Source organism: Nerophis ophidion, linkage group LG29 (assembly GCF_033978795.1).
Source record: "Nerophis ophidion isolate RoL-2023_Sa linkage group LG29, RoL_Noph_v1.0, whole genome shotgun sequence".
NCBI classification, from domain to species: domain Eukaryota; kingdom Metazoa; phylum Chordata; class Actinopteri; order Syngnathiformes; family Syngnathidae; genus Nerophis; species Nerophis ophidion.
Window position 1 is genome coordinate 10669816 of NC_084639.1, and position 25733 is coordinate 10695548.

The 25733-nt window shown below is 41.8% G+C and overlaps 1 protein-coding gene across 6 annotated transcripts in view; it reads right to left on the reverse strand.

Moving 5' to 3' along the window:
* The window catches only part of LOC133546053 (phospholipid-transporting ATPase IA-like), a 441030-nt gene that overhangs the window by 144955 nt on the left and 270342 nt on the right, over positions 1-25733 (reverse strand). For all 6 annotated transcript variants that reach the window (XR_009804972.1, XM_061891880.1, XM_061891879.1 and 3 more), the window contains one exon: positions 8704-8876. Coding sequence is in view for 5 of the 6 variants with exons in the window: in XM_061891880.1 (XP_061747864.1) it covers positions 8704-8876 (173 nt within the window). In the remaining variant the exon portion in view is untranslated. The remainder of the gene's footprint in view (positions 1-8703; positions 8877-25733) is intronic.

Here is a 25733-nt window from a genome sequence, read left to right on the forward strand (position 1 = left end):
CTATATAAGTAAACATTGATTGATTGATTGATTGATAATGTACAAACCCTGTTTCCATATGAGTTGGGAAATTGTGTTAGATGTAAATATAAACCGAATACAATGATTTGCCAATCATTTTCAACCCATATTCAGTTGAATATGCTACAAAGACAACATATTTGATGTTCGAACTCATGCCCATTTTTTATTTTTTTTGCAAATAATAATTAACTTTAGAATTTGATGCCTGCAACACGTGACAAAGAAGTTGAAAGATGGCAATAAATACTGATGAAGTTGAGGAATGCTCATCAAACACTTATTTGGAACATCCCACAGGTGTGCAGGCTAATTGGGAACAGGTGGGTGCCATGATTGGGTATAAAAACAGCTTCCCAAAAAATGCTCAGTCTTTCACAAGAAAGGATGGGGCGAGGTACACCCCTTTGTCCACAACTGCGTGAGCAAATAGTCAAATAGTTTAAGAACAACGTTTCTCAAAGTGCAATTTCAAGAAATTTAGGGATTTCAACATCTACGGTCCATAATATCACCAAAAGGTTCAGAGAATCAGGAGAAATCACTCCAACACTGAATGACTGTGACCTTCGATCCCTCAGACGGCACTCTATCAAAAACAGACATCAATATCTAAAGGATATCACCACATGGGCTGAGGAACACTTCAGAAAACCACTGTCACTAAATACAGTTCGTCGCTACATCTGTAAGTGCAAGTTAAATGTCTACTATGCAAAGCGAAAGCCATTTATCAACAACATCCAGAAACGCCGCTGGCTTCTCTGGGCTCGAAGTCTTCTAATATAGACTGATGCAAAGTGGAACAGTGTTCTGTGGTCTGACGAGTCCACATTTCAAATTGTTTCTGTAAATATTCGATCGACATCGTGTCATCCAGACCAAAGGGGAAGCGAACCATCCAGACTGTTATCGACGCAAAGTTCAAAAGCCAGCATCTGTGAGGGTATGGGGGTGCATTAGTGCCCAAGACATGGGTAACTTACACATCTGTGAAAGCACCATTAATGCTAAAAGGTACAACATATGCTGCCATTTTTTTTTTTTTTTCCAAGATGGCGCTGCTGTAGTGGCTGCTGTAGGCAGGAGCTCTGTGCTCTTGTGTCATCCTTTTGTGTTTCCTTCTTGTTTTCATGTGTTATTATATTTTCTTGCCTTTTGGTCCGGGACCCTTTGGGACTGTGTGACAAGGGGACAAGGGGTAGCACTTTCGTGACCTCTGTGGTGATTTTTTTGTGGACTTCTGGATCTGCCTCCCGGGAGCCTTTTGGCCATGGAGACCAGCTGCTGGGTTTGTGCCACACCGGAGTCGGTTTGGAGGGACTGGAGGAGATGCGGATGAGGGGACAGGGCTGCGCAGCTAGCACTGAGCGCTGGGACGGAGAGGCTTCGCGCTGTCTTGGCTAGGTGAGCAGGTGTCGGACACCTCAGTCACCTTGGACGTACCCTCGCTCATCCATGCGGACTGGACACTGGCCGAGAGTGGAGTCGGCTGTCTTGGTTGCTTTGTTGGGTCTGCTCCTGTCTCTGGCCATGCTCCCTCCTCCCCAGCGGACGATGGCGTGGAACACCGCAGAGGCCACCATAGTGTATATGTTTCTTTTACTTTTTATTCATAGCTGTATGTAGAAGTGTCTGGTTGTATCTGCTGCTTTAATGTCTTTAATGTCCTCTGTGTTCTTTGATGTTTGATGTTTCCCTCTTACACACATGGAAGAGGGATGTGTACTATGGCTATAAGTTGTTTTTTTCCCTTGGTCTGCACCCCCTCTCCAGGGCCCAGGCTAGACCAATTTTTTTTATTTTATTTTAATCTTCTATTTTTTTCTTTCCTCCCCCTTGTTTACCTGTATCTCATCTTTTTTGTAAGGGGCGCTGGAAGCCGGCAGACCCGTCAGCGATCCTGTTCTGTCTACCTTTAATGTTTGTCTGATCTTGAATGGGATTGTGCTGAAAATTTAAATTTTCCTGAAGGAACTCTCCTGACGGAATAAATAAAGCACTATCTAATCTAATCCAAGCGCCGTCTTTTTCAAGGACGCACCTGCTTATTTCAGCAAGACAATGCCAAGCCACATTCAGCACGTGTTACAACAGCGTGGCTTTGTAAAAGAAGAGTGCGGGTACTTTCCTGGCCCGCTTGCAGTCCAAACCTGTCTCCCATCGAAAATGTGTGGTGCATTGTGAACAACTGAAGCTCTACATAAAAACAAGAATGGGAAAGAATTCGAACTTTCAAAGCTTCAACAATTAGTTTCCTCAGTTCCCAAAACGTTTATTGAGTGTTGTTAAAAGAAAAGGTGATGTAACACAGTGGTGAACATGCCCTTTCCCAACTACTTTGGCACATGTTGCAGCCATGAAATTCTAAGTTAATAATTATTTGCAAAAAAAAATAAAGTTTATGAGTTTGTACATCAAATATCTTGTCTTTGTAGTGTATTCATTTGAAAATGGGTTGAAAAGGATTTGCAAATCATTGTATTCTGTTTATATTTACATTTAACACAATTTCCCAACTCATATGGAAACAGGGTTTGTAAATACATACATTTATGTGTACATATATACATACATATACGTGTACATAAATACGTACATATACGTGTACGTATAAATACATACATATACGTGTACGTGTATATACATACATATACAGACATACATACATAAAAAATATATGTATGTATACAGTCGAGGTTTCTGTGGTTTATCCGTTATACAGTGCTCAATACCAGGGTGGAGCAGAATATACGACTTTCAAATCAAACCTTTGACACACAACAAAAAGATCCTGAGCACTCACAGACAAGCAACCGCAAACGACTAACTCCACAGTTAGCTGCGATTGCAGAAAAAGGATTACTTTACTCACTCAACGGAAACTGCTTTAAAACATCAGTTTACCACGCCAGCATCACCCACAACGACAACTCAAACTCACAGAAAACACCTTTAAAACCTTGTGGAAGTCCCACTGACAGACACTTCACAGGATCAAAGCTTGCAGGTTTTAACAAAGTTTTAATGATCATATATTTTATCAACAAAGTTTTCTCCAGACTTTACAGTCTTACCAATCCTCCTCCGTCTATGCTCCCGGCCGCTTACTGTTAAAGATGATTAGATTAACACGCACCACCTGTGAAATCTAAACACCTGCCAGCTGTGTCTCGCCGTCAGCACTTGCCCCGCCCCTGCCCGATGGTGCTCGTCCTCAGTGCCATGGACAGTGGCGGTGACTTTTTCTCCTGCAAGCAGGGCTGACTACACCTCCCCCCACAAACCCCTTATAACTATAACACAGCATCATTTCAACTCAAGAACTCTACAGAGCTGAGTAAATACATATGGATTCTTAAAGAAAACAAAATTGATCAAGCCATTACATGTCGAATTGTCGCATTTAGCTCACCATACAACAGTGCCGCTAAAAGATGTCACCTGTGCCTGAAAGAAAAACGTGTTATTATATACCACCCCAGCATGTCCACTTTAAACAAACGCAACGAACTGGTCTCATCATGCCGACACAGAAGCAAGGCGCTGTTGTGCAACAATGGCCACACCCCCATGGAACGTACACTATATATACATGTAACAACCACAGACAATAAAATCCCCTGACAAGCAGGGAAACCTGCGAAACAGGCTTGTAGGGATGATATAGCCTCTTGTCTTTTATCCTGACCTAACGTATATATGTATGTATATATATTAGAGATGTCAGACTGTTGATATTATCGGCCGATATATGCTTTAAAATGTAATATCGGAAATTATCGGTATCGGTTTCAAAATTATCAGTATCGGTTTCAAAAAGTAAAATGTATGTCTTTTTAAAACGCCGCTGTGTAGATGGACGTAGGGAGAAGAACAAAATGCCAATAAACTTAAAAGGTACTGCCTTTGCTAGCCGGCTCAGTCACATAATATCTCCTGATTTTCACACACACAAGTGAATGCAATGCATACTTGGTCAACAGCCATGCAGGTCACACTGAGGGTGGCCGTATTAACAACTTTAACAGTGTTACAAATATCCGCCACACTGTGACCCCACACCAAACAAGAATGACAAACACATTTTGGGAGAACATCCGCACCGTAACACAACATAAACACAACAGAACAAATACCCAGAATATCATGCAGCACTAACTCTTTCGGGACGCTACAATATACACCCCTGCTATACCACCAAACCCCGCCCACCTCAACCTCCTCATGCTCTCTCAAGGAGAGCATGTCCCGAATTCCAAGCTGCTGTATTGAGGCATGTTAAAAAAAAATAATGCACTTTGTGACTTCAATAATAAATATGGCAGTGCCATGTTGGCATTTTTTTCCATAACTTGAGTTGATTTATTTTGGAAAATGTTGTTACATTGTTTATTGCATCTAGCGAGGCATCACAATAAAATTAGGCATAATAATGTGTTAATTCCACGACTGTATATATTGGTATCAGTAATTAAGAGTTGGACAACATCAGAATATCTAATATGGGTAAAAAAGCCATTATCGGACATCTCTAATATATACATCAAACTTGTCATTGTCAGGCTTGTCCCTGACAATTTGGTTTTGTTTTAGTTTTTCCTCTGTGTCTTTTGTTTCCTGTCAGCGCTTTTATTTTGGTCATTTCCTGCTTTTCTCCCTGAGCGCTCTTTCCCCTCAGCTGTGGCTGATTGGCACCTGGCCACACCTGGTGTCAATCAGCCCGCTCCTATCTAAACCTGTTTTGTCCTTCAGTCAAAGGCGGATTATTGTCATTATGACTTGTCGTTGTCTCATGCCGGGGACTGCTTTCTGTCTCCAGTTCTCCCTGGTTCCTCGTCGCTTGTGAGCTGTTGGTTCGATTCTTGCTCCTGCTACCTGTCTCCTGTTTTTCTGGTTTGTGTTTTGCCTTTCTTTTTTATATTTTTGGACATTAAATTATGTTTTCTTGCTCAATGCCGGCCACCATCTCTGCATCTTGGGGTTTGTCACAAATCCTAACCGACAATCATGGAATGCAACCTCCATTCTTCTCATCCAACGTGACGTGGCAAAAATGTTTGTCCTCTGTTGACTTTCTCAGACTGGTCACACAATCTTGTTTCCTTCGGCACCACACAAAAGCGGCGTTGTCGACGTTGAAGGATGTCTTATCTACTTTGAGAGGACTTGTCCTACAAAGTATGTTGTAGTACAATTGCGACATGAAGAATGCTGAAATGCTCTTGGAGCGAGGGCTGAGTCGGGGTCCTTGTGGCTTTTTTTTTTGTCCACGCCAAAAATTCTCTACGACTCTCCAACTGCTTGTAAAGACTATTTGTCCCTTTAGATGTGTTCCATGTTTCATAACTCTGAAAGTGTTGAGGGACCGTGACGGGGCCTTGGTGACCCCCATGCTCGCTGCAGTTAAACTTACAGCTGTACAACCTCCTGGCATGTCCGCAGCTTGTTCTTTTACGGCGCTCGGAGGAGATTTTAACACGGTAGGATTTTTTTTAGTGTGTGCATTCATGTCCTGTCCAGGGTTTTTCTGGTGACGTTGCCTTGAGTGCTCTTTTTGCCTTGTGGACCCTTTGCGATCCAGCTGTGTATATTTATGTACTAATGTCTTTTCCAAGAAGTTTTCTGCCCATCAAAGTGAATTGTTCTGTATTAAAAGACACTTTCTTCAGTATTGTGTTACAACTAAGTAATGGAAATATCACTTTGAGGGCATTGCATCACCAAATGTAGTTCGCTACAATGGAATTCCCCCTCAAATCGAACAATTTTCATGACAAAGTGCATCTTGGGAGTTCAAGCTGCGGTCATTTGGTTTGTTCAGCAAAAATTAGACAAATAACTTCTGGAATCAATCAATGTTAAGTGGTTTGATCTTTTATTGTGGCTTCTTTTACACTCATGTGACAATTTAAAGGCCTACTGAAATGAGATTTTCTTATTTAAACGGGGATAGCAGGTCCATTCTATGTGTCATACTTGATCATTTCGTGATATTGCCATATTTTTGCTGAAAGGATTTAGTAGAGAACATCGACGTTAAAGTTCGCAACTTTTGGTCGCTAATAAAAAAGCCTTGCCTGTACCGGAAGTAGCAGATGATGACGTCACCGGTGTGAGGGCTCCTCACATCCTCACATTGTTTAAAATGTGAGCCTCCAGCAGCAAGAGTTATTCGGACAGAGAAAGCGACAATTTCCCCATTAATTTGAGCGAGGATGAAAGATTCGGGGATGAGGAAATTTAGAGTGAAGGACTAGAAAAGAAAAAAAAAAAAGGTAAAAAAAGAAAAAGGGGATTGCATTAGGAGTGATTCAGATGTTTTTAGACACACTTACTAGGATAATTCTGGGAAATTCCTTATATTTCTATTGTGTTGCGAGTGTTTTAGTGAGTTAAATAGTACCTTAAATTCGGAGGGGTGTGGCCACGCGTGTTTTGACGCCAGATTCTCTGAGAGAAGTCACGGCAGCTGCAGGAGGACGCTGTAAGAGGCGACTTATTTCCACAATTTTTTCACCGAAAACTGCTGGTTGACATGTAGTCAGGATCCATGTTCGCTTGACCGCTCTGATCCATAGTAAAGCTTCACCTCCGGGAATTTTAAACAAGGAAACATTGTGTGTTTGTGTGGCTAAAGCCTATAGCTTCCCACCTCCATCTTTCTACTTTGACTTCTCCATTATTAATTGAACAAATTGCAAAACATTCAGCAACACAGATGTCCAGAATACTGTGTGATTGCGCGATGAAAAGAGACGACTTTTAGCCGTAAGTGGTGCTGAGCTAATATATCCCCTCCAACCAATAACGTCACAAACACGCGTCAACATTCCGCGACGTTTTCAACAGGAAACTCCGCGGGAAATCTAAAATTGCAATTTAGTAAACTAAAAAGGCCGTATTGGCATGTGTTGCAATGTTAATATTTCATCATTGATATATAAACTATCAGACTGCGTGGTCGGTAGTAGTGGGTTTCAGTAGGCCTTTAAATATGTGGAGCTTGCAGATCATGTCTTTGTTCTGGTTTTTAGATTTTATTTTACGTTATTAATTGAGTGCACTTTTTGACTAAGACCAGCAGAGGCGCTTTTAATTTAGTGTCAACAAAGACAACATCTGTGATAAACTACACCAAGGGCCTGATATACTAAGATCTAGGGTTGTATGGTATACCGGTACTATACAGCCTTTGAAAAATACCTGTACTTTTTTTTTCATCTGTATGCTGCCATGCTGCAGATACGTACAGAGCAGAAGAGCATGCTAAGTGTGTCAGCGCGCACACGCACAGAGCGCATAAGCAGAAATAGTGTGGAGAGGAAAACTGGCAAATAAAAGCAATTCTACTTTTTTTTTGTTGCATGAATTGACTTAAGTTGAAAGACGTATTCTGGTGTTACCATTTAGTGGTAAATAGTACGGAATATGTACTGTACTGTGCAATCTACTAATAAAAGTTTTAATCAATCAATAGATACTGGTAAATAAAGAGGGTGATGATGGAGGAATTTGGGCTTCAAAACTATCGATCAAGATGATACTTTTAACACAGATGTGCCGCGCTGATTTAAAACATGCCTCAACTGCACTACGATGGCAATATGACTCAAATTAAACAACACTAACATTTTATATGTTCCATTGAAAATATAGAACATTACATACGGCGCTCAAAAATCTATCAAAATGTTTTAGTATGACTTTGGTAAGCTACGAAGCCACACCGCTTGATGGATTGTTCTTCAACATAGGAGTATTATTATGGTGTGTGAATAAGGTAAGACATTATCTGGCGTTTGTTTCGCAATATGATGCAAAAGCAACTTTTTTTGCCATCTGGCACCTGCTGATCTGTATTTGGGATCTGCATAAATCCTGAAAAATTGCGAGTGTCTGCCTTTGTAGTCCATGTGAACGTCCATAGTCAATAAGCTTCTTCTTTTTCTCTATCTTCTTGTTATGGGACATTCATCCTCCACCGTTGCCATTTCCAATATTAACGCCCCAAAGCATGATGTTTCCACCCCCATGCTTCACAGTAGGTGTGGTGTTCTTGGGATGCAACTCAGTATTCTTCTTCCTCCAAACACGACGAGTTGAGTTTATACCAAAATGGATACATGGATGATACAGCAGAGGATTGGGAGAAGGCCATGTGGTCAGATGAAACCAAATTACAACTTTTTGGTACAAACTCAACTCGTCGTGTTTGGAGGAAGAAGAATACTGAGTTGCATCCCAAGAACACCATACCTACTGTGAAGCATGGGGGTGGCAACATCATGCTTTGGGGCTGTTTTTCTGCTAAGGCGACAGGACGATTGATCCGTGTTAAGGAAAGAATGAATGGGGCCATGTATCGTGAGATTTTGAGCCAAAACCTCCTTCCATCAGTGAGAGCTTTGAATGGTTGACCAAATACTTATTTTCCACCATAATTTACAAATAAATTCTTTAAAATTCCTACAATTTTTTTCACATTTTGTCTCTCACAGTTGAAGTGTAGCTATGAGGAAAATTACAGACCTCTGTCATCATTTTAAGTGGGAGAACTCGCACAATCGGTGGCTGACTAAATACTTTTTTGCCCCCACTGTATATGTGTACACTTTTGACCATGACTGTATATGTCGACTTTGTTATGTCCGGAAGCCCTTTTGGTATTCCGACACCCACCTGCAGCATATGACGGCCTTGCAGGACAGGGCGAGATCCAAGAAGTACTGCCGCACGCCGAAGGTGAGGGCGTATTTCAGCGTCTTGCCGTCGATGATGAGCGCAAAGTCGTTCTCCTTGTGAAGAGCGTCTCCCAGCATTCCGCAGTGGTGGCTGAGGGTCTCCCTCGTTCTCTGCCGGTGGGGAAAAAAACAAAACATCGGATTAATTTCATGGTCAGAACGCCTGATGAATTCGGGCCATTATTTCTCAACGTCATCGTTCACTTTGAGGGAATTGTTTGCACAGTGGCTTTCACACGGTAAATCACGTTTGCTGTTGTTTTGAGGCACTAATTTACAGACGGATGGCAACAATTGCCATCGGCAGAGATTGTCCGATTGTTAACAGATGCCAAAACACTGCAATATTATGGTAAGACTGTTGAAGCCGTGAATATAACTGCTGATAAAAGCCTTTTTCATGTTTTTCTAGCCAACCGCTGCATGTTGACGGAGAGAAATAAATCAATGATCATATAGAGCAGTGTTTTTCCAACCACTGTGCCGCCGCACACTAGTGTGCCGTGAGATACAGTCTGGTGTGCCGTGAGAGATGATCTAATTTCACCTAGTTGGTTTAAAAATATTTTTTGCAAACCATTAATTATAGTCTGCAAATTATTTGCTGTTGTTGAATGTCGGTGCTGTCTAAAGATCGGCAGAGTAACCGTGTAATACTCTTCCATATCAGTAGGTGGCAGCCGGTAGCTAATTGCTTTGTAGATGTCGGAAACAGCGGGAGGCAGTGTGCAGGTAAAAAGATGTGTAATGCTTAAACCGAAAAAAAAAAAACTAAAGCTGAGTGCCGCAAAGAAAAGGCATTGAAGCTTAGGGAAGGCTGAGGCAGAACGAAACTAAAATTGAACTGGCTACAAAATAAACAAAAACAGAATGCTGGATGACAGCAAAGACTTACTGGGGAGCAAAGACGGCGTCCACAAAGTACATCCGAACATGACATGACAATCAACAATGTCCCCACAAAGAAAGATAAAAACAACTGAAATATTACTCATTGCTAAAACAAAGTAGATGCGGGAAATATCGCCTAAAGCAGGGGTCGGGAACCTTTTTGGATGAGAGAGCCATGGAAGCCAAATATTTTAAAATGTATTTCCGTGAGAGCCATATAATATTTTTTAAGTAAGACCAACATTTGAGTATAACACGTCTGTTTTATTTTATTTAATAATATTTTTATTCCGAAGGTAACCAATAATGGATAAAATACTTCTTATCATTAATTCTTGAACAGGTGCGGTAGGAAACGGATGGATGGATTAAAATGCATGAGAATGTTTTATATTTTGAACGCTATTTTTAACACTGATTACCAGTGGAATTATTCATTACTTATTGTGTTAAGCGATGTCAGCTAAGATTCATCTGAGAGCCAGATGCAGTCATCAAAAGAGCCACATCTGGCTCTACAGCATGGGTGTCAAACTCTGGCCCACGGGCCAAATTTGGCCCGCCGTGTAATTTAATTTGGCCCTGGAGGTAATATCAAATTAAGATTAGAGCTGGCCCGCCGGTATTATTCAGCGGCGGTGCCTCTGTAACACCGCATTCACCACTGATACTCATACTTGCCAACCCTCACGATTTTCCCGGGAGACTCCCGAAGTTCAGTGCCGCTCCGGAAAATGGTTAAACAGCTCGCTCTGAATCAAAAGTGAATGGGTTCAAATCCCAGTCAGATCAATCGGTAACTAGGAAAGCTTTTATATCATAGTTTACTGAGACAGGTTCTCAATTAAACATTTCATTGGGGCCCGAAATCTCCCTTTAAGAAGACCAAGGATGACTCAGTGGTCAAAACAGGTATCTCCCAGTCAAAGAGGACTGGGTTTATATCCGAGTCAGGTTGATCAGTAACTAGGAAAGATCTAGTGGGAGGAGTTAAAGTTCACCCGGACAACAATATTGGCGGTGTGTCTTGAAGGCACTGCCTTTAGCATCCTCTACAGCCTGTCGTCACGTCCGCTTTTCCGCCATACAAACAACGTGCAAGCACAGTCACATAATACATGCGGCTTTAACACACACAAGTGAATGCAAGGCATACTTGGTCAACAGCCATACAGGTCACACTGAGGGTGGCCGTATAAACAACTTTAACACCGTTACAAATATGCGCCACACTGTGAACCCACACCAAACAAGAATGACCAACACATTTTGGGAGAACATCCGCACCGTAACAGAACATAAACACAACAGAAGAAATACTCAAAACCTCTTGCAGCACTAACTCTTCCGGGACGCTACAATATACACCCCAGCTACCACCAAACCCCGACCACCCCCAATTTTTATTTAAATTTTATTTCATATGCCATTGATATTTTTTTAATTATTATTACTGTAATTTGAAACTCGATTTTGCATGTCACTATAAAGTTATATAAGCCTTGCTTGTTCAATATTCAATGCAAAACTTGTTTGGGTCCCTATTAAAAGGTTCATTTCTTCAACCTTGGCCCGCGGCTTTGTTCAGTTTTAAATTTTGGCCCACTCTGTATTTGAGTTTGACACACCTGCTCTACAGCCATAGGTTCCCTACCCCTGGCCTAAAAGAAGACATGAAACTGCCACAGGAAAATACCAAAAAAAGAGAAATAGCCACCAAAACAGGAGCGCAAGACAAGAACTGAAACACTACACACAGGAAAACACCAAAAACTCAAAATAAGTCACGGCGTGATGTGACAGGTCGTGATAGTACACCTACTTTGAGACAAGAGCTATATTCACAACAACGTTTTACTGTCAACTCAGTTTAGTTTTTTAATGATTTCTGCTGGTGGTGTGCCTACGGATTTTTCAACGAAAAAAATATGCCTTGGCTCGAAAAAGGTTGAAAAACACTGATATGGAGAGTGTGATATATGTAAGGGGAATGATTACAAACATAGAGCCTTGCTTTGTCTAAAGAACATTTTTTTCCCCCCTGAGGGGTAAAACATTGCCTGGGGGGCGTTTCTGGTGAGCTCCGTGTTTTCTTTCTCAACGAGAACGTGGCGAGCCAAAGGGGATGAAAAGCGGAGGAAAATTAAACGACGGACGGTAAAGAACCCGCAACTTAATTTACGACACCGCAAATATTTTATAGGACCCCCGCTGTAGAACTCGTGCCAAAGGACGATGGTTCACCGGGCTTTAAAAGTCATCAACTGAGACATGTAAGACCACTCCGGTCATGTTCGCTGCTCCGACATGGCGTCCGCGGGGTGTGCTGAGAGAGGTGGTGCATGTGTAAAGACTGACGATTAGTTTTCAACTAAAGGATTTACTGTCCCGACCGGGAGCACGTGGACAGGATAGCAGCACAAGTGAGATCATCCGCGTCTTGCTCCCAGATGGTAAAACGCTTAGGACAGGGGTGTCAAAAGTACGTACCGATGGCCGGATCAGGCCCGCGAACAGATTTGATCTGCCCTGCCAAGTATGAAAATTAACCTGAAATGTTTTAATCACAATCAGAAGTACTTTAATAATCCCCTACCATGAATTGATTAACCTGGACCCGGACTTAAACAAGTTGAAAAACGTATTTGGGTGTTGCCATTTAGCGGTCAATTGTACAGAATATGTCCTGGAATTTAAAAAACAAAACAAAAAAACGCATAGCCATAGCACACATAAGCATGTTGTGTAAGAGGGAAAAATCAAAGAACACAAAGGACATTAAAGAACCAGGCACTTTTTCACACAACCACAAAGGCTAAACAACAACAAAAAACAAAAACATATACACTGTGGTGGCCTTTGCAGTGTTCCACGCCATCGTCATTTACCATGGATTGATTAACGTGAAACCGGACTTGAACAAGTTGAAAAACGTATTTGGGTGTTGCCATTTAGTGGTCAATTGTACAGGATATGTCCTGGAGTTTAAAAAACAAAACAAAAAAACTAATAGCCATAGCACACATAAGCATGTGTGTAAGAGGGAAACATCAAATAACACAAAGGACATTAAAGAAACTAAAAGAGCAGACCTGGCGCAACCAGCCACTTTTACACACAACCACAAAAGCTAAACAACAACAACAAAAACTTACACACTGTGGTGGCCTCTGCGGTGTTCCACGCCATCGTCATTTACCACGAATTGATTAACGTGGACCCCGACTTAAACAAGTTGAAAACCTTATTGGGGTGTTACCATTTAGTGGTCAATTGTACGGAATATGTACTGTACTGTGCAATCTACTAATAAAAGTTTCAATCAATAAAAAAAAAACAACAACCCTGAAACAATCCCATTCAAGAGCAGACAAACATTACAGGGAGACAGAACATTACCGTTGACGGGTGCGCCAATTTCCGGCGCCCCTTACAAAAAAAGAGAGAAACAGCTAAACGCTGGGGAGGGGAAGTGAGAAAAAAAAATCAGTCTAAGCCTTGACCAAGGATTACAAAAAAAACCTCATAGCCATAGCACACATAAGCATGTGTGTAAGAGGGAAACATCAAAGAACACAAAGGACATTAAAGAAACTAAAAGAACAGAGCTGACGCAACCAGCCACTTTTACACACAGCCAAAAAAACTAAACATATTCGGCTGATACCATTTAGTGGTCAATTCTACGGAATATGTACTGTCCTGTGCAATCTACTAATAAAAGTTTCAATCGATCAAAAAAAAAATCCTGAAGGGAAATTAAGATTTTCAGCACAATCCCATTCAAGAGCAGACAAACATTGCAGGGAGACAGAACAGGATCGCTGACGGGTCTGCCAACTTCCGGCACCCCTCACAAAAAATAGAGAAACAGGTAAACTTTGGGGAGGGGTAGTGAGGAAAAAAAAAATCTGTCTAAGCCTTGACCAAGGATTACAAAAAATAATTTAAAAAACTCATAACCATAGCACACAAGAGCATGTGTGTAAGAGGGAAACATCAAAGAAACAAAGGACATTAAAGACACTAAAATAGCAGAGCTGATGCAACCAGCCACTTCTACACACAGCCACAAAAGCTAAACAACAACAAAAAATAAAAACATAGACTGTGGTGGCCTTTGCGGTGTTCCACGCCATCGTCATTTACCACGAATTGATTAACGTGGACCCCGACTTAAACAAGTTGAAAGACTTATTCGGGTGTTACCATTTAGTGGTCATTTGTATGGAATATGTACTGTACTGTGCAATCTACTAATAAAAGTTTCAATCAATCCCATTCAAGAGCAGACAAACATTACAGGGAGACAGAACAGGATCGTTGACGGGTGCGCCAACTTCCGGCACCCCTTACAAAAAAGACAGAAACAGGTAAACTTTGGGGAGGGTTAACTATAAGGAAGGAGGAGTGAGGAAAAAAAATCTGTCTAAGCCTTGACCAAGGATAAAAAAAAACTAATAAAAAACACTCATAGCCATAGCACACATAAGCATGTGTGTAAAAATGAAACATCAAAGAATCAAAGGACAATAAAGACACTAAAAGAGCAGAGCTGATACCACCAGCCACTTCTACACACAGCCACAAAAGCTAAACAACAACAAAAAACAAAAACATATACACTGTGGTGGCCTCTGCGGTGTTCCACGCCATCGTCATTTAGGTGCGTGAGTCCAAATGAATCAGGTGCGTGACATGAGGACAGGTGAAAACTAATGGGTTGTCATGGAAACAAAACAGGGAGTGAAAAAACAGGAACTGACAACATCTAATTACCAAACAGAACATAGCCAAATCTAAACATAATCACCAGGACATGACGATATTAATGATTGATCAACAAATTTGTCCTAATGACATTTATCTTTGAAGACAAAACATGATTGACCGACACGTAACGTGATTCATTTGCAAACTAATCCACAAAATTAATCAAGCAAATTGATTGAAATTGTTAAAAATGGCTGCACAAGCCACAACGACATCCTCGACTCGGATCCCACATCATGGCAAGACAAAAACTTGAAACCATGGAAGGGACGAAACTCTAATAACTAAAGTCCCTCGGGTGAATAATGCAAACTCACTACACCGGTATGTTTTAGTGCTTTCATGGCGAGTTTACCGACGGATAAAAGTAAGAACTTTACACAACTTCATATTAGAAATGGCAACAGTGGATGATGAATGTCCCATAACAAGAAGATAGAGACAAAGAAGAAGCTTATCGACTACGGCAAAGGCGGACGCAATTTTTCAGGACTTATGCAGATCCCAAATACAGATCAGCAGGTACCAGAAGGTAAGAAAAGTTGCTTTTTCATAATATTGCGGAACAAATCGCCAGATAATGTCTTACCTTATACACACACGTGTTTATACCTTTTTGGTATAAACACGACGAGTTGAGTTTATACCAAAAAGTTCTATTTTGGTTTCAACTGACCACATGACATTCTCCCAATCCTCTGCTGTATCATCCATGTATCCATTTTGGTATAAACTCAACTGGTCGTGTTTGGAGGAAGAAAACTACGGAGTTGCATCCCAAGAACACCATAGCTACTGTGAAGCATGGGGGTGGAAACATCATGCTTTGGGGCTGTTTTTCTGCTAAGGGGACAGGACGATTGATCCGTGTTAAGGAAAGAATGAATGGGGCCATGTATCGTGAGATTTTCAGCAAAAACCTCCTTCCATCAATGAGAGCTTTGAATGGTTGACCAAATACTTATTTTCCACCACAATTTACAAATAATTTCTTTAAAATTCCTACAATGTGAATTTCTTTTCACATTTTGTCTCTCACAGTTGAAGTGTACCTATGAAGAAAATTACAGACCTCTGTCATCATTTTAAGTGGGAGAACTTCCACAATCGGTGGCTGACTAAATACTTTTTTGCCCCACTGTATATATTTACATATTTATATATATTTTTTTATTTATATATGCACCTTATTGCTTTTTTTTATCCTGCACTACCATGAGCTTATGAAACGAAATGTTGTTCTTATCTGTGCTGTAAAGTTCAAATTTGAATGACAATAACAAAAGAGTGTAAGTCTAATGAAGGCGTACAGTGACCCACTTATTGTCATGTAGATGTAGGCTACGTTTTGTTACTATTAGCAAATAAATACCGCATATTAAAGTCTTCTGTTGCCACAAAGTTTGATGTCTTTGCCAGAAGAAAAACAAACAAAGTGCCCCCGGGGAGTGTAGTCGCCCTCCCTGACCACCGCCGCGCGTTCTAAACGTCTGTGAGGCACCCTGCTGAGAAGTCTGTTAACCCCCGGCAGGAGAGCGTCGTCTGTCAATGGTGCAAATAGGCAGAGTGCAAATGGAAAGAAGCAGAGAAGAAGAAGAAGAGGTGCATGCAAGGAGGGTGTTTGGCGGCGATGACAGACGGCCTTCATTCTGTCCGCAGCTCGTTAAGCGTGATGAATTGAGTTGGGAGTTAAAGGCCTACTGAAATGAGATGTTCTTATTCAAACGGGGATAGCGGGTCCATTCTATGTGTCATACTTGATCAATTCGCGATATCGCCATATTTTTGCTGAAAGGATTTAGTAGAGAACATCGATGATAAAGTTCACAACTTTTGGTCGCTAGTAAAAAAGCCTTGCCTGTACCGGAAGTAGCAGACGATGTGCGCGTGACGTCTCGGGTTGTGGAGCTCCTCACATCGAAACATTGTTTACAATCATGGCCACCAGCAGCGAGAGCGATTCGGACCGAGAAAGCGACGAATTCCCCATTAATTTGAGCAAGGATGAAAGATTTGTGGGTGAGGAAAGTTAGAGTGAAGGAATAGAAAAAAAAAAGGCGAGGGCAGTGGGAGCGATTCAAATGTTATTAGACACATTTACAAGGATAATTCTGGAAAATCCCTTATCTGCTTATTCGGGGGCGGCATAGCTCGGTTGGTAGAGCGGCCGTGCCAGCAACTTGAGGGTTGCAGGTTCGATCCCCGTTTCCGCCATCCTAGTCACTGCCGTTGTGTCCTTGGGTAAGGCACTTTACCCACCTGCTCCCAGTGCCACACACACTGGTTTAAATGAAACTTAAATATTGGGTTTCACTATGTAAAAGCGCTTTGAGTCACTAGAGAAAAGCGCTATATAAATATAATTCACTTCACTTATTGTGTTACTAGTGTTTTAGTGAGATTACATGGTACCTGAAAGTCGGAGGGGTGTGGCGACCGCCAGTGTCTCTGAGGGAAGCCACGTTTCTCGACGAAGCGAAGCAAAGGTAGCCGTTGGGGCCAGGCTGAGCTTTTTTCCCCCCTCCTACATGGTAGAAGCATCCCACGTCTGGGGGCGGCCGGTCGGAGGAGGCAAGCGAGTCCACAGCTGCCTCTTTGACAGGTGCACGAGGATCGACGCAAGCTATCCGCTCATGTCTACGGTAAGAACCGACTTATTATCACAATTTTCTCACCGAAACCTGCCGGTTGACATGTGGTAGGGAACCATGTTCGCTTGACCGCTCTGTTCCATATTAAATCTTCACCGTCATCTTTAGGGAATGTAAACAAAGAAACACCGGTTGTGTTTGTGTTGCTAAAGGCACCTACATCTTTCTTCTTTGACGTCTCCATTATTAATTGAACAAATTGCAAAAGATTCAGCAACACAGATGTCTAGAATACTGTGTAATTATGCAATTAAAACAGACAAGTTACAGCTGGGATTGGGGCTGGAACAACATGTCCGCTACAATCCGTGACAAAGTTTTCAACAGGATACTTCGCGGGAAATTTAAAATTGCAATTTAGTAAACTAAAAAGGCCGTATTGGCATGTGTTGCAATGTTAATATTTCATCATTGATATATAAACTATCAGACTGCGTGGTCGGTAGTAGTGGGTTTCAGTAGGCCTTTAAAAAAAATTAAAAATCCAGGGTCGGTGGATTCGTAAAAGCGCACGAAGCGGCGCTTTGAAATGTCAGCTCCCATTCTGTTGTGGTTGAGCAGATGCTTACATAAAGGCACTTTGTCGAGGGGTGGGGGTTGGTTGGGGGAGACCGAGGCAAGGCCGGACGCTGCAGATTCACAGCAGGGACCATGTGCTGCACGGGAGATTAATTGGAGCATGTCCTCGCTGTTTCTGCCACCAGGCTTCTTGTTGCACACGCGCTCATCAAAGGCACGGACAACCATTTTTGGACGTCACCCTTGGTGGAAATCGCTTCACTGAAATTCCACAAGTGCAACCTGGTTTCCCGAAGTGGGATTGGGTCAAACGGCGTCCGCTTTCATGCAGCTGGCGCATCGCTTCACGGGGCTGCTTGGAACGTAGAGTGGAATTGTACAAAAAGCTGACTCGGGTTCACACAGTAGTGATTTCACTGATATTTACAGGCCTACTGAAAAGAGATTTTCTTATTTAAACGGGGATAGCAGGTCCATTCTATGTGTCATACTTGATCATTTCGCCATATTGCCATATTTTTGCTGAAAGGATTTAGTAGAGAACATCCACGATAAAGTTTGTAACTTTTGGTCGCCAATAAAAAAGCCTTGCCTGTATCGGAAGTAGCAGACGATGTGCGCGTGATGTCACGGGTTGTAGGGCTCCTCACATCCTCACATTGTTTACAATCATAGCTAGCAGCAGCTAGAGCGATTCGGACCGAGAAAGCGACAATTTCCCCATTAATTTGAGCGAGGAAGAAAGATTTGTGGATGAGGAAATTTAGAGTGAAGGGCCAGAAAAAATTTAAAAAAATAAAAATTGAAAAGGCGATTGTGATTCTGAGCGTTTGAGATGTTATTAGACACATTTACTAGGATAATTCCGGGAAATCCCTATTGTGTTGCTAGTGTTTTAGTGAGTTAAATAGTACCTTAAAGTCGGAGGGGTGTGGCCACGGGTGTGTTGACGCCAGAGTCTCTGAGGAAAGTCACGAAGCTGCAGCAGGATAGAAGCTCCGCTGATCTCCAGTAGGAGCCGATTATTACCACAATTTTCTCACCAAAAACTGTCGGTTTACATGTAGTCGGGATCCATGTTCGCTTGACCGCTCTGATCCATAGTAAAGCTTCACCTCTGGGAATTTTAAACAAGGAAACACGGTGTGTTTGTGTGGCTAAAGGCTAAAAGCTTCCCTCCTCCATCTTTCTACTTTGACGTCTCCATTATTAATTGAACAAATTGCAAAAGATTCAGCAACACAGATGTCCAGAATACTGTGTGATTATGCGATTAAAGCAGACGACTTATAGCTTGGATCGGGCTGGAAAATGTCCGCTACAACCGGTGACGTCAAACACACGGGTCATCAACAGGACACTTCGCGGTAAATTTAAAATTGCAATTTAGTAAACTAAAAAGGCCGTATTGGCATGTGTTGCAATGTTAATATTTCATCATTGATATATAAACTATCAGACTGTGTGGTCGGTAGTAGTGGGTTTCAGTAGGCCTTTAAACCTGACACTCGTTTTTTAATAATTTATAAAGAATTACTGTATTTTCCGGATCCTTTTTTTCCCCTCAAAACTCGACAGTGCTCCTTATTGCCGGTGCGCCTAATGTACGGAACAATTCTGGTTTTGCTTACCGACCTCGAAGCAATTTTATTTGGTACATGGTGTAATGAGGTTAAAAATAAATATTTTACATGTAACCTAAAAACTAAAAATCTGGCTTTATCCCCATGCAAGATTTCACCATCTACGGTCCGTAATACCATCAAAAGGTTCAGAGAATCTGGAGAAATCACTGCACGTACGCGATGATATAACGGACCTTCGTTTCCTCAGGCGGTACTGCATCAAAATGGGACATCAGTGTATAAAGGATATCCCCACATGGGCTCAGGAACACTTCAGAAAACCATTGTCAGTAACTACAGTTTGTCGCTACATAAAATCAAATCAACTTTATTTATAAAGCACATTTAAAATTTACCACAGGGGTAGCCAAAGTGCTGTACAATGGACAGGTTAAAAGATAATACGAAGATCGAGCAAACAACACAACACAAACGGAACATGATAAAAAAACAAGTTACATCTCAAAGTGCAAGTTAAAACTCTACTATGCAAAGCCAAAGCCATTTATCAACAACACCCAGAAACGCCGCCGGCTTCGCTGGGCCCGAGCTCATCTAAGATGGACTGATGCAAAGTGGAAAAGTGTTCTGTGGTCTGACGAGTCCACATTTCAAATAGTTCTTTTTGGAAACGGTGAACGTCGTGTCCTCTGGACCAAAGAGGAAAAGAACCATCAGGACTGTTCTAGGTGCAAAGTTGAAAAGCCAGCATTTGTGATGGTATGGAGGTGCATTAGTGCCCAGGGCAAGGGTAACTTACACATCTGTGAAGGCACCATTAATGCTGAAAGGTACATACAGGTTTTGGAGCAACATTTGTTGCCATCCAAGCAACGTTATCATGGACGCCCCTGCTTATTTCAGCAAGACAATGCCAAGTCACAACAACGAGTGTGGGTACTAGACTGGCTTGCCTGTAGTCCAGACCTGTCTCCCATTGAAAATGTGTGGCGCATTATGAAGTGTAAAATATGACAACAAGACTGTTGAACAACTTAAGCTCTACATAAAACCAGAATGGGAAATAATTCCAAATGAAAAGCTTCAAAAATGTGTTTCCTCAGTTCCCAAAGGTTTATTGAGTGTTGTTAAAAGAAAAGGTGATGTAACACAGTGGTGAACATGCCCTTTCTCAATTACTTTGGCACGTGTTGCAGCCATGAAATTCTAAGTTAATTATTATTTGCAAAAAAAAAAAATTAAGTTTATGAGTTTGAACATCAAATATGTTGTCTTTGTAGTGCATTCAACTGAATATGGGTTGAAAAGGATTTGCAAATCATTCTATTCCGTTTATATTTACATCTAACACAATTTCCCAACTCATATGGAAACGGGGTTTGTACATTTTGCTCCGAAATATGTGAATTATTTTGCACAAAATCCCATGAAATTGGTGTCTTTAGGGAAATTCCGATGCTAAAACGCCGACATTGTAGCGTCCATGTGACTGGATTAAGCTTCCATTGTGGACTGTCCCGGTCTAAGACAGTTGATGACTTTACATCTGCGCAAACATCCACATTCCACATCACGAGTGTCTTGTCCCCCCGGCTCTCCAACAACAATGGAGCTCAGTCTTTAATGGGCAGCTCTTGTCGAGCCCCTGAATGGACGCCGCGTCGACGTTCCCAAACCAAACACGGGCGATTCACGTTGGCTAAACGGCTCATTATAGCCCTGACAAAAGGTTCTTTAGAAGGAGACATGTAGAATTAGCACTGGAACTAGGAACTAGGCTGCCGTACTTGAGTGTCCATCACGCTGTGTGCAATCTGTTCCATTTGGTGAAATGCAGACACAAATGTATCCGTTTGACAGGCCAGCTGCTCTCTGTTTGTTTCCTTTCACTCTCTGGCTCTCTCCGTCTCTCATGTTCATCCATCATCTCCCGCTCGCTTTCTTCCCCGCGAGCCCTGTTGTCCAAATATTTCCTTTAAGCTGAGGTTTCAAGAGTTTTGTTATGCCAAGCAGTTCCCGCCGATCCCGCTTTGGCATATTCAACCTTGTCACAAGCCCGGAGTTGATCAGGTGAATTGATTGCTAGGATTATTGCTGATGGTCTTCAATCAATCCATCAAAGTTCATTTACCTACCGTATAAGTTGGGAAATTGTGTTAGATGTAAATATAAACAGAATACAATGATTTGCAAATCATTTTCAATCTATATTCAATTGAATGCACTACAAAAACAACATATTTGATGTTCAAACTCAAACTTTATGAGAAGCCGGCGGCCTTTCTGGATGTTGATAAATGGCTTTCGCTTTGCATAGTAGAGCTTTAACTTGCACTTACCGATATAGCGACGAACTGTATTTAGTGACAGTGGTTTTCTGAAGTGTTCCTGAGCCCATGTGGTGATATCCTTTAGAAATTGATGTCGGTTTTTGATACAGTGCCGTCTTAGGGATCGAAGGTCACGGTCATTCAATGTTGGTTTCCGGCCATGCCGCTTACGTGGAGTGATTTCTCCAGATTCTCTGACCCTTTTGATTATATTATGGACCGTAGATGTTGAAATCCCTAAATTTCTTGCAATTGCACTTTGAGAAACGTTGTTCTTAAACTGTTTGACTATTTGCTCACGCAGTTGTGGACAAAGGGGTGTACCTCGCCCCATCCTTTCTTGTGAAAGACTGGGCATTTTTTGGGCGGCTGTTTTTATACCCAATCGTGGCACCCATCCATCCATCCATCCATTTTCTACCGCTTATTCCCTATCGGGGTCGCGGGGGGCACTGGCGCCTATCTCAGCTACAATCAGGCGGAAGGCGGGGTACACCCTGGACAAGTCGCCACCTCATCGCAGGGCCAACACAGATAGACAGACAACATTCACACTCACATTCACACACTAGGGCCAATTTAGTGTTGCCAATCAACCTATCGCCAGGTGCATGTCTTTGGAGGTGGGAGGAAGCCGGAGTACCCGGAGGGAACCCACGCATTCACGGGGAGAACATGCAAACTCCACACAGAAAGATCCCGAGCCTGGATTTGAACCCAGGACTGCAGTACCTTCGTATTGTGAGGCAGACACACTAACCCCTCTGCCACCGTGGAGCCCATCGTGGCACCCACCTGTTCCCAATTAGCCTGCACACCTGTGGGATGTTCCAAATAAGTGTTTGATGAGCATTCCTCAACTTTATCAGTATTTACTGCCACCTTTCCCAACTTCTTTGTCACGTGTTGCTGGCATCAAATTCTAAAGTTAATGATTTTTTATGAGTTTGAACGTCAAATAAGGTTGTCTTTGTAGAATATGGGTTGAAAATGATTAGCACATTATTGCATTCTGTTTATATTTACATCCAACACAATTTCCCAACTCATATGGAAACGGCGTTTCTAAATAGTTTTTCCTTTTTAAAAAATATACGCATCATAACAAATCATGCAATGATGTCATCGCAAACACGCCCCTGGCGGGTATTTCGGCAATTTAGGGGAAAACGCTGATCATTAACAAAACAAAAATGTGTTACATTACGATCATGCTTTTTCAGAGATGTTTTGCAATGGTGTTCTGTGATATTTGCACCTGAAGAAATGCTCGGATATCAATTTAGGAATATGAGGGCGGGTATTTATTCAGGTAGAAATATCACAAATCACAGACACGCACCACCCTTCAAAATTTTCTGTCAAGGGTACACTTATTAATGATAAACAATTACACCTATTTGTTTTGCGTTAACTATGAACACAATGTGATTGATCGCGATTAAATAATTCAATCCTTTGACAGCCCTAATATAAATATTTGTAAAGGTGGAGTACTGTAATGTGCATGCCAAGCCAGTAGTTGGCAGTGTAGCCCCATACGCATTGTTAGTAAAGCTAAACCTGACATATGCAGTGTTTTTCAACCTTTTTTGAGCCAAGGCGGGTTTTTTTTCATTGAAAAAATCCAGAGGCACACCACCAGCAGAAATCATTAAAAAGTTGTTGCAATTGTTGGATATGACTTTAAACCAAAACTAAGCATGCATCACTATAGCTCTTGTCTCAAAGTAGGTGTACTGTCACCACCTGTCACATCACCCCGACTTATTTGGACTTTTTTGCTGTTTTCCCGTTAGTAGTCTTTTAGTTGGTGGCTTTTGCTGTTGCAGTTTCATGTCTTCCTTCGAGCGCTGTTCCCCGCACCATCTTTGTTTTAGAAATCAAGATTATTTAAGTTCTTGCTATCTTTTTTTGTGTGGACTTTGTTGAGTGTCACGTCATGTACGGACACCGTCTCTGCTCCACCCGCTGTAAGTTTTTGCTGTCGTCCAGCATTCTGTTTTTGCTTTATTTATGTCGCCAGTTCAGTTATAGTTTCGTTCTGCATAGCCATCCCTAAGCTTTAAAGGGGAACATTATCACCAGACCTATGTAAGCGTCAATATATACCTTGATGTTGCAGAAAAAAGACCATATATATTTTTAAACAATTTCCGAACTTTAAATTGGTGAATTATGGCGATTTATTTATCGCTCTCGGAGCGATGACGTCAGAACGTCACATCACCTAGGTAGTCAACGCCAATTTCTCCACCACATTACACGCAGCAAGTCAAATCAGCTCTGTTATTTTCCGTTTTTTCGACTGTTTTCCGGTACCTTGGACACACCATGCCTCGGAGGGTGTAACAACACGATCAGGGACGGATTCAAGTTGATTTACGTAGAATGTGCATCGATTAGCACGGCATGCTAATCGATGCTAACATTTAGGCTAGCTGTATATACATATTGCATCATTATGCCTCATATATTTGCATCCAGCCTTTCCCTCCATCCACATTTAATGCCAAACAAACACATACCAATCGACGGATTTAAGTTGCTCCAGTGTCAAGAGATGCGAAAGTCCCTCGTTTGTTTTTTTTTACCGGCGATGCTACGACAGAGATAGCACAGAGATGGCAAGAATGTCTGGATATCCTGCGACACTCAAAGCAGATGCATTCCCAACGATAAAGTCAACGAAATCACAAAGGTGAGTTTTGTTGATATTATTGATTTATGTGCTAATCAGACATATTTGGTCACGGCATGACTGACAGCTAATCGATGCTGACATGCTACTTAGGCTAGCTGTATGTACATTTGTAGCTGTAGTTGCATCCAGCGTTTCCTTCCACCCACATTTTATGCCAAACAAACACTTACCAATCGACCGATTTAAGTTGCTCCAGTGTCACAAGATGCCAAACTTCTGATCGTTTGGCTGCACATTTTACCGGCGATGCTAAGGCAAACATGGCCGAATAGAGTCAATAGCTATTCGCTCAATAACTTCAGTTTCTTCTTCAATTTCGTTTTCGCTATCTGCCTCCATACTCCAACCATCCGTTTCAATACATGCGTAATCTGTTGAATCGCTTAAGCCGCTGAAATCAGAGTCTGAATCCGAGCTAATGTCGCTATATCTTGCTGTGCTATCCACCATCTGTTTGTATTGGCATCGCTATGTGACGTCACAGGGAAATGGACGGTGGCTTCGCGGATAGCGAAAATCCGGCACTTTAAAGCTTTTTTTTAGGGATATTCCGGGACGGGTAAAATTTTGAAAAAATCTTCGAAAAATAAAATAAGCCACTGGGAACTGATTTTTATTGGTTTTAACCCTCCTGAAATTGTGATAGTGAAGTGAAGTGAATTATATTTATATAGCGCTTTTTCTCTAGTGACTCAAAGCGCTTTACATAGTGAAACCCAATATCTAAGTTACATTCAAACCAGTGTGGGTGGCACTGGGAGCAGGTGGGTAAAGGGTCTTGCCCAAGGACACAACGGCAGTGACTAGGTTGGCAGAAGCGGGAATTGTACCTACAACCCTCAAGTTGCTGGCACGGCCACTCTACCAACCGAGCTAATGTTCCCCTTTAATGCATTTTCTTAGGGGCACTCACCTTTTGTTTATTTTTGGTTTAAGCATTGGATATTTTTTTACCTGCACGCTGCCTCCCGCTGTCGCCTGCATATTGTGATCACGACAAACCATCGTCGTCTCACACAACGTGTTCCCGACATCTACAAAGCAACGAGCTACCGGCTTCCACCTACTGATATGGTATATCATGCTCACTCTGCCGAGTTCGAGACAGCACCGACACTCAACAATGGCACATTATTGGCAGATTATAATTACTGGTTTGCAAAAAATATTTTTAACCCAAATAGGTGAAAAGCGGCACAGTGGTTGAAAAACACTGGGCTAGACTATGACTCATCACACACCCATATAAAACATTTTAAATAGTTTGCAACATAATTCAGATACAGTAGATCAGGGGTCACCAACGCGGTGCCCGCGGTCACCTGGTAGCCTGTAAGGACCAGATGAGTCGCCCGCTGGCCTGTTCTAAAAATAGCTCAAATAGCAGCACTTACCAGTGAGCTGCCTCTATTTTATAAATTGTATCTATTTACTAGCAAGCTGGTCTCGCTTTGCTCGACATTTTTAATTCTAAGAGAGACAAAACTCAAATAGAATTTGAAAATCCAAGAAAA